We start from the raw sequence: 10,185 nt of genomic DNA, 5'->3' as shown, positions 1-10,185 counted from the left end.
TTATTATTATAGTAGTACTGTGAGTGGAGCATTGTTCAGTGACTATAGATAGAGAGAAGCATCTGCAAATTATTTTATCTTGAAAAATAAATAAATATATTTTACAATTATTATTTTTTAGAATATTCGATATTGTACGATATTCAATAATTACATTGCTATTGACAAAAATAAATAACATTTACAATTAATTGTCAACAAATCATTTTTAAAATAAATTTCTTTTATCTGCAATTTGGAAAGAAAAAAAACAATGACACAGATAATATTGGATCCAAGAATCGGTCAACCTCTAGTGAGGTACGTCTTTGTGGGTTGAGTTTGTATTTGATATTTTCCTTCAGGAATGTCTGCTGCTACGTTCACCTGGTAGAACTGTTTGATTTTTCTCTTTAGACGTAAAGTTGTGGATTAAATTGGGCAGTTATTGTTGTTGTCAGCTTGTAACATGAACTTGTTCTGGTTTGAGTTCTGGATCTAAATTGTCCCTGGGATGAACCTCGTTGTGCTTTGTGGTGGTGAAGACTGATATTGTTTGGTTGCTTCCTGCCTCTGACCGTAGTCGTCTCCTCACCTTGATTCCTTCAATTCATTCGTTGTTCTTGTGCATTTTCTTTTGCTTATCGTTTTCTTCATTTCTCCGTGTGTCATCTCCATCTGGTTGTCTTTCTACCTGCCTCCTTCCCTCCTTTCTCTTCTCTCACCTCGGTGTTTTGTATGATGTGTGTGTGTGTTTGTGTGTTGTGTGTTTGTGTGTCCACGTCCAGCTCCCCTCAGTGTGCCACCAGCTATAAAGCTCCACAGCCCCAAAACCCCAACCACTGTTACGGGATACTCCAGTAAGTCGTTGTGCTGGGCTCCGATTGGCTTCACTGTCACAGTGTCCTCGTCCCTCCTCCCCATTCACAGTCTGCTGCATTGAATCAGTAACAGCTTTGCATCTGTAGCCGTAGAAGGTTCTGAGAGCTGGCCTTTGGGGTTTTGGGGTTTTGCTTGTTCCTGCGTCCACACTAATCTGTCCATCACCCCGAGTGAGTGTTGCTCTTCCTCCATCCACTTTACTGACCGTTTGGTTTCTGGCTCTGATGGTGTCGTCAGACTGACACACGATACCTTTTTGTTTTTTGTTGTTTACAGTAGGGCTGACCCGAATTTCTACAAATTTGATAGTAGTTGGCGTCAAAATCGGTATTTTAATCTTTACATTTTTTCAGTTGCCAATTTATAATATGGCTTGATGGTATAGCAGAACATTTTTAATTAGCTGTTGTTACTAAAGTACAGCAGACAAAAGTTTATTGCACAATATACCCTCTAAACCCCAAAACACGCCAGTGGGTTTGAAAAGCATGTTGTCTTGGAAAGCAATAATCTAAATAACAATATATGTCAGAGTTAGTAACTGTAAAGGCAGAAAGAACTGTTGGATTTCAAGTTTGTGTTGGAATAATTCACCTAAAATCGTGATATTTCATCAAAATCACTTTATTCTGTGTGCGGAATTTTAAAAGATCACCAATAACTAACTATTTGCACTAACTAGATCCAGTAAAAAAAACAAAATTAAAAAAAAATCTTAACTTCTCGTCACAAATGTGAAGTCATTATAAACTTGGTTGAGACCAACAGTCACATGCCAAAAATTCAAAGACATTTTGGCCCAACTGCAGGCTGTGGTGACAGAGCAGATAGGATTAAAAGTCTGTGCAGAGTCGCCATTTTTTCCATTTCTTTTTTGGTGACACCTGTCGGCACTTGGAAAAAATGTTGTACATGCTGATTCCAGGTATTTTCTCTTCTTGTAAAATAGATATTCAAAGAAATCTAAGTTTTCTTTTTAAGTGTTTATGACAGTATAACTTTCCAAAAGGCGTTTCTAGTCGACCTAATTCCAACCATGGTTGTTCTCTTTCTCTAAAAGTCCCGGCATTTTAAATTGCAGTGAAAACGGAGCCCATGGTGAGTAAAGAAGTGCCCTCTGAACCCTGAACTCTGTACTGCTTAGGCATTTGGAGGTGGCCGCTTTATTTATCAGTGCACCAGTTAATAATTTTAATGTTAACACAACAATGAAAAACATACAAATGCACAAACTTATTTACACATAAATACAAATTAAGATAATGGAAAGATCTCATATTGATAAAAATCGAAGGAAGAAGGCCAGTAAAATTCAATTCGATTTTATTTGTGTAGCGCATATTTACAACAACAAGTCACCTCATAGCGCTTAACAAAGGCAGAAACACCCAACAGTCCAAAACATTTGGATTCCCTATAAGCTTCAGCAGTCCGCAAGCAGTCCGCAACAGTGGGGAAAAAACACCTCCGACAGAACCAGGCTCAGGGAGGGACGGCCATCTGCAACACACAACACAGAGGTGCACGAGGACGGATCAAGCAGCTGTGCTGTGCTGAGGTTAAGGTTCAAAGTCGTTACCCGGACCAGGTGTCACTGGACCTCGTGTGGACCCAAAGTCCATGAGCACGAGAGTCCCAAGAATTGGTGCGCGTCGCTGGGACCACTAGAGCCACGGGGAGAACACACAACCAAGCTTAGTGTTTTCTTTTTGTACTTTCATGGTGGTTTAAATCAAATCAAATTAATGCATTTCAGTGAAACTAAACTTTTTTTTATTGCAAGTGACGACGTGTCTTTCGTGGCTACGTGCTGCCCTATTATGTATGAACAGCCACAAAATAAGGACAAAGTAGCCCAACATCATTCAGTACACATCAGAACTAATTAGTATTTTTTTCTAGGGCATTTAATCTGAGCTCATCACAGCTCTCATTTAACTTTACCGGCACAGACACTGGGACAGGAGCATGTATGTGGTTCCTAGTTTCACCTACATGAGCAGGATTTTGTAAGAGTCGAAATATGCAATGACGACCCTCAAAAAGTCAAGCGCGAGACACCACAATAACGCCACTGTAGGTGCGTTGAAGCTTCTAGTATTCACTGATAATTCCCCCTGAAGCTTTAAAACCACCAACACGGTATTCGGGACAGCCCTAGTTTCTAGATACCAGTGGTCAGACAGTGTTTAAAGCCCCCACCCAACCATCATTTGTGCCTTTAAACCACAGCTCTCATCCATTTCTAACACATTCCTAACACTGGAATGACTGAACAGGTTGCTCAGTGACATCCACAGGGTGTCTCTGTTCAGCACATGTGCTCCTTTTCGTTTATTTCAGATCATAATCGATCATCACCGTCACCTGTACGAAGCTGATTTTTAAAAAAAACCAAAAAAAAGCGTGGCCATGTTTAGATTTGTATTTTTTTTGCATCTGCATTTGGAAACCTGACTTTCCTTTGTAGCATGGCTCTACCGGCTGTACCTTTGCTCACCTGCTGTGTGGCGTCTGAGCAGCATCAGGCCTGAGATGAGATATTTGTTTGATTTTAAATCTGCCAAGACAGATCAGTAAAAAATCATGAATTTGTAACCTGAGCATATCGGGCTGCACACTTTATGATGACTGATATTGTACCGCTGTAAATAAAGCAAAGTTAGCAGCACTCTGACCTGCAGCAGGTATGTTGTTTGTATCGTATATTGGCTTCTTATGATTATTTGTTTAACTCGTGGTGGACGTGGAGGATATTTAGGAGGACGAGTCTGGAAATCACCTTGCAGCCCTGAGTTCTTGGGAAACAAGTTTAGTGGTTTTAAAAACAGGAATTGGGACGTTTCTCTTGACGGGATGTTTACGTTTGGCACTTTTATTTCTGTCTCTCACCTGATAACGTGAAAGATAATTGCTTGAAATCTTTCACACACAAAAAGAAAAAACAAAACAAGCAGTTGAAACCAGTCGACCAGCTTTGTTCAGCTCAACAGAGGCAGCATGTGTTCGTTATGTGAGCTGGGTTTGGAGTCTTAGATCAGTGTGGGATTTGTCTGCTGATGTGACAAGTTTAACTTCCTTATTCTCACTTTTTAACAAGCGTAACCGAAAGAGACCCACGTTCCCAGCCTGTCTGCTCATTCACCGCTCATTCAGAAACATCACTTCCTGGGACGTTGAACAATGCATGCCTGTCAACAACTGGGCTGATTTTGATCAACTTATCAGCCAGCTGAGCAGCCTGTAGACTGTAAACATGCACCATATCAAAGAAAAACTAGCTGCTAGAGATGGAGCAGCTGTATTTTGCCGCCTTTGTTGGGTATTTTTCTGACCAGACAGTCATAATGAGACTAGAAACGTGTCGAGATTAACTTCTTCATCTGCACACATTTCCACACGTTATATCATCCTGCTGTCTGTCTCTCTCCATCAGTGCTGGCATGTGGCAGACCCCAGGCCACGGCTGTGTATAAAGTTTCGGAGTACGCCAGGCGTTTCGGTGTGCCGGTCATCGCTGACGGCGGCATCCAGACCGTCGGACACATCGCCAAAGCCCTGGCCCTGGGAGCATCCACAGGTACGCACGGAGGTTCAGCTTATAATGTAAAATAAAAACATGTCTGGATTTATGTCGCTCAAATGCATTTTTTTTCAACAGTTATTTTCAACAAACATAAAAGAAAAAAAACTCCAAAAAACAGTGAACTTCTCTCCCAAACAAACGAATCTTAATTCATGTTCGTTATCCTAAGTCGGTCTTCGATGTTTATACTCTACAAAGTCTGCATGGTTTACAGCAAGCAGGTCTTCTACATAGTTCATTAATAGTCCCCAAACTACTTCCTCATATGTTTATCTTTCCATATAAAAGTTATTTTTGTAGTAGAAGGTTTGACATCATTTGTTTGATCCACTGTGGAATATGTTGATTTTTTTCTCCCCCTAAGAACAGAGTCATCATCTTTTTGGCATTTAGAGCTTAAATACAGTTTTACTTTTTTGCTGTCGTCATCTGCAGCGTTACAGAAAGGATTATAATTGAAATGGTAGATTTTCAGATTTGGATTATGCTTTTTATGTCCTTTGTGTGAAACCAGATTACATCCCAAAAAAAGAAAAGGATAAAATATTTTTAACTTTCATTTAACCCTCTGAACCCCGGGCACTTTCTGGGTTGTTTTGCTCACTGTGGGTTCATTTTTTCACTGCAACATTAAGTCCTGCTCCTCTATAGAAACAGTACAACCATGACTACAAGTAGAAAGCACTTCAAAATCCTGAAATCAACGCGGATGTGCCATAAAGTTGAATTTCTTTACAAAAAATGAAAAAACTAAATACAAAACTGGAAGCAATGGTAGCTGTAAGCACAATGGACGCTTTTCATTCCTTTCTATATTTTGTTTTCATACGTGTCTCCTCTCCACTCTGTAAACATCCTGCTTTTCATCCAAAAGGTCCCTCAGTCTTTGTCATGTAGCTGTTAGTTGCAGCTGAGTCATGAATGACTTCTAAGTTGTGCTGAGGAGCGCAGAAATGTAGGTTATTAACAAATCTGATAACTGCATGGGTTCAATTTTGGCAAGTTTTTGAATGAGGCCTGTACAATGAAGCTTTATGTTAGTTCATACGGGCGGCTGTGGCTCAGGTGGTAGAGCGGGTTGTTGTCTGATCAGGAGGTTGGTGGTTCGATCCCCCGCCCGTCCACAAGTTGCTCCCAATGGCAGGCAGCACCTTGCATGGTAGCTCTGTCACCATAAGTGTATGAGTGTATGAATTTATGAATACGGGTGAATGAGAAACACATTGTAAAGCGCTTTGGATGAAATACAGACACAGAGTCAGGGCGTCACTTTCTGTCCAATCATTCACTGCTTCAGTCCAGCCCACTCACTGAGCTGCTTTATAACTGTGGCGACGTTCATTCATTCATTCTGCTGCTCCACGCTCATCACATCGCTGCTACACCAACCTCTACAGATCGACAAATCTCCTCCTCCTAAAAGTCAGATTTAATAACTTTCTCATCAAGTTTGTCATCTTGCTGTACATACACAGTAGTACAGCCGAGATGAGAGAGCATTTCTTCAGGATCCAATAGCTTAGAGCAATTTAAATAGAGAAGTGTTTGAATATCTGGATCAGCAGTTCAGCACTGATGCAATATGATGCATGTCATTCCAAATAAATGAGTAAATGTGACAAAGGTTCCTGTCTGAAGTGCAGTGATTGTGATGGAATGACAGTTCAAGGACTGTCAGAAGATTGAAAATTTACTCTTTCTGGCTCTGATAAATAGATTTTTTTAAAAAGCTAACATGCCGTTTAAACCTCCTGTTGGATTAAACCTTCCACTGGATGTCACATAGATCCATCATTCTAACTTCTCTCCTCTATCTTGTGTGTTCAGTGATGATGGGCTCTCTGCTGGCTGCCACCAGTGAAGCTCCCGGTGAATACTTCTTCTCTGACGGCATCAGGCTGAAGAAATACCGCGGCATGGGCTCCCTGGACGCCATGGACAAAAACCTGGGCTCCCAGACCAGATACTTCAGGTGCAGAAACACGATCATACAAGGAAGTCACTGTTACTGCCCCAAAAAGCATAAAAGGAGGCTGTTCACGTAGTTAGACGTATTACGTTGTCAGTTTTCCCCAGCAGACGTTGCTTCTTCCTCATTTAATTTTCAGTGGTTTCCAGCGGCTGTCTTGTGGTGGCCGACAATGATGAGTCTGTTAGAAAAACACAGAACAGCAGCTGGGTTTTCTAAACTATTTGCAAGAAGATAAGAGTGTTCATACAGCAAACTGTCTGATTTATTCACCTTACAACTGAGCAGATATTGATCCACTGGGTGGCAGTAGACGGGCTGCTCAAGTGTCTCTGTGCCACCACTGGACTCACTCTTTCCTCCCTCCTCTCCCCTCACAGTGAGAGCGATAAGATCAAAGTGGCTCAGGGTGTTTCGGGAGCAGTGCAGGACAAAGGCTCCATCCACAAGTTCGTTCCCTACCTGCTCGCCGGCATTCAGCACTCCTGCCAGGACATCGGAGCCAAAAGCCTCACCCAGCTCAGGTACACAAACACACCATTATCTGTCAGCGCAACCCTGCAATTTACTGAGCAGGCTACAGGCTACGTAAACAAACAAAGATGGATGTGGCAATGAGTAGACACACACTAGTATAATAGACGAGGCTTTATCTGGCATTAGCAGCAGTTGTTAGACAAATCACAGGAGAGCATAAATATTATGGGTCTGAAGAGCTTCTTTTTTTTTTTTTTTTTTTTTAAGTTTGATGCACATGACAGGCTGAGAAGTCTGCCGCTATTGCTCTTTAATATTTAACCATCTGAGCCCTAAAACACGACTTGAAAAAAAAAACAAATGCCAAAATTACACCATTTTTATCACAGGGGGAAAAAAAGGTAAAAATAAAAAAACGGGTGTTAAATTTTCAAAGTACTGATGCATCCTTGAATTATTCGTTTGTGACTTGCCATCCATAGAATAAACTATCCAAATCGGAGCTTTAAAATCTTGACATTTCATCAAAAACTGTTCATTCTACAGGTCTATTTTAACCCTCCTGTTATCTTTGGGGTCAATGTGACCCCATTCAATGTTTCACATCTCTAAATAAGTCTTTGACATCATTTTTTCACTTTTATTTAAAAGGCTATTTCCAAGAAACTTGGATAAAACTGCATTATGATATTTTCTGGAGGTTTAAATTGCTGGGGCCAAGTTGAATCCAAGGATAAAAGATGTCAGTAAATTGAAGGTAATAGGAGGGTTAAAGCTCCCATATTGTTCAGCTCCTCAATGAAAGACTCACGTGTGACCAGATCGTGTTAAAATGCTGCTCAGATGGTTGATTTCACCAGGACTGTAAAACACCTGGTTTCAGCCGTTTTAGCTGCTTCAGTGTCTGGATCTTTACATGCAGTCCGCTGCATCTTTAACATTTTTGTCCCCTAATATCCTCAAAGGGTCGTAAATTATGAATCGACCACTACAAAAAAACAAACAATGCACCAAAATCAGTTCTATTACTAATCTGATGTATATGTAGGCCCGATGTTTGAAAAAAGTCCCCAGCCCTCCAACATTTATTATTTGGAAAAGAACTCATTTTATCAATTTTTCTTTTCATAAAAATAGTGACATCATGTAATCAAATGGGCATTTAAAGGGTTAAATGAATAAAAAAAATATATGAATGTTTGGTATTTTTGATTAGAGCAGAAGGTGATTAAAAGCTTTGAGCAAAAAAAAAGTAGAAAAAAATATTAATCTGTTTTGTTTTTACAGCAGTTTTTGGGCGAGGACATTTTTGTCCTCTAATATCCTCAAAGGGTAGTAAATTTGCCCCCGGTGTATTGTTAACCTAGAAAAAAATTTGAATTTTATGATTTTTCATGAGAAAAACCCTCCTACAAAAACTCGTTTCATTCGGAGTAACACAAAAAAAGTTCTGGCCAAAAGTTGAGCAAAAAAATCATCTGAAAGGACAAAAATGTCCTCGATATCCCCTGAGGGTTAAGATAGTCTGCTGCACTGTTTACTGCACTAATTATCATTTAATAACTTCATATTGTGTAATTTGTAGTTTCCTACATCCAAATCCGGTTCAGATTGTATATTTTTTTTAGCCTGTTATGTGTTTAAATTGTATATTTTATAGCTTATTGTGTTTATTTTAAATATTTTTTCGTATGTATGTGTTGTTTTTTGTAAAATGAGGGTTCGATTGAAACGCAGTTTTAGTTCTCTGTGAGTACACGTGTAGCAGAACTGACAATAAAGTGACTTTGACTTTCCTAAACCCGTTCAGGAAGAAAACTCTGCAAAAACAGCTCAATGTGAATGACAGAGCAGGACTTTCTAACTTCCTCCAACAGACGAACACACTGAACAGATTAGTGTGGAGTGTGTACGTGGGATTCAGCCTCAGTCTTACTACTTTGGTCTTTTCTTCTCCTTCCTCCTTTCAGAGCCATGATGTACTCCGGAGATCTGAAATTTGAAAAGAGAACAACGTCGGCCCAGATGGAGGGCGGAGTCCACAGCCTGCACAGGTACGTCCATACTGTTTATTCTCGCCCCCCCAGCAGCTTTTTAACTTTGCCTCGTTTCATAGTTCATTGTCCTAAAATTTCTCAGTTTCACGTCTTGCCACAAGCACACAAACCTTCGGTTAAACTTCCTCTTTAGTCGCCTCCATTCTGGCTGCTGCTGCGTCTGTCTTAACAGGAAACCTCAGAGCGTCATGGATGGTCGTGTGATCTTCTCCTCTCTTCTTTCTCCCACAGTTATGAGAAACGTCTCTTTTGAGCCTTCGGGAGGAGAATCCCCTCCAACAGACATATTATGCAAACACACACTACTCGCCAGACCTGCTTACAGTCAGACTCTACACACGCACAACTTACCCGTCATAAAAGATTAGCGTGTAAAGATCAACGCACCACACTTCAGCGGATCCATCAGTCTTCCTGCCATCTATGCATCGTCTGTGTTTAGTGTAGAGGTGTGTGTGAGTGTGTGTGTGTGTGTGTGACGGAGAGGAATCGAGCATTTGTCAATCAGTGCACGTGTGATTGAGTCAAATGTGGAATCTTCATGTCGTCTTCAAACGTCTCCGTTCAACTGCTGTGTTCATTTTAAAGCAAAAAAGTCGTCCAAGAATAAAGCTTCTGTGTTTTTCCACAAGCTGCTGTCTTTTGTTTTTATTTTTTATTAATCGTAGAACTTTTAAATGAATTTATGATGCTGTGAAAAATGTGTTTATGTAGTTCATAGAACAACATAGAGGTAATTTGTCAGCCGCGTGTTCTTACTTCTGGATTCTCAAATTACCTGGAAGGAGGACGAGACGACGTGCTGCAGCTTGTAGCGCCGACCGACTAACTGGGCCGACTGTGATTCATCCGATGTAGGAAAGCAGAAGAGAAGATTTTATTAAACTGGAAGTTTCGAAGGAGATGTGACTAATTTCCACGTAAAAGCAACCTTTGCTTTACGTACGGATAAAATACATGAGTCACGTAATACCAGCTCACCTCACCCTCCCAGTTCATTATGTAAACTGGAGAATGTCTCATTCTTTATTGTCTAAAAGGTGATTATTGTGTTTTATCATTGAGTTCATCGTGGGTGGCTGCTAATAATTTAAAGTTGCCGCATTATTTAATCATTTATGTAAATAGTTCGAATAATGTCAATAATTTTCTGGCCTTTTTAATGCTGAAATTTAACAAAAACACCTGGAATCTTCATAAAAGTTGAATTTGTGGCAGAACTGTTGGATTAGATT

General features: G+C 40.3%; 1 protein-coding gene across 2 annotated transcripts in view; it reads left to right on the top strand.

The window, feature by feature from the left end:
* Positions 1-9,581, top strand: part of impdh2 (IMP (inosine 5'-monophosphate) dehydrogenase 2) — an 18,293-nt gene extending 8,712 nt beyond the window's left edge. The window contains exons 10-15 of one of the 2 annotated variants that reach the window (XM_008297706.1): positions 768-839; positions 4,298-4,441; positions 6,275-6,419; positions 6,797-6,940; positions 8,864-8,947; positions 9,182-9,581. In XM_008297706.1, the coding sequence (XP_008295928.1) occupies positions 768-839; positions 4,298-4,441; positions 6,275-6,419; positions 6,797-6,940; positions 8,864-8,947; positions 9,182-9,203 (611 nt within the window). In that variant the 3' untranslated portion in view covers positions 9,204-9,581. The remainder of the gene's footprint in view (positions 1-767; positions 840-4,297; positions 4,442-6,274; positions 6,420-6,796; positions 6,941-8,863; positions 8,948-9,181) is intronic. The other variant, XM_008297707.1, reaches the window with a different exon arrangement.
* Positions 9,582-10,185: the final 604 nt, after the last annotated feature.

This window comes from Stegastes partitus, unplaced genomic scaffold, assembly GCF_000690725.1.
Source record: "Stegastes partitus isolate 25-593 unplaced genomic scaffold, Stegastes_partitus-1.0.2 Scaffold1240, whole genome shotgun sequence".
In the NCBI taxonomy this organism is placed as follows: Eukaryota; Metazoa; Chordata; class Actinopteri; family Pomacentridae; genus Stegastes; species Stegastes partitus.
Note: the sequence above shows the minus strand (reverse complement) of the source record. Positions and strands in the feature narration are given on the sequence as shown.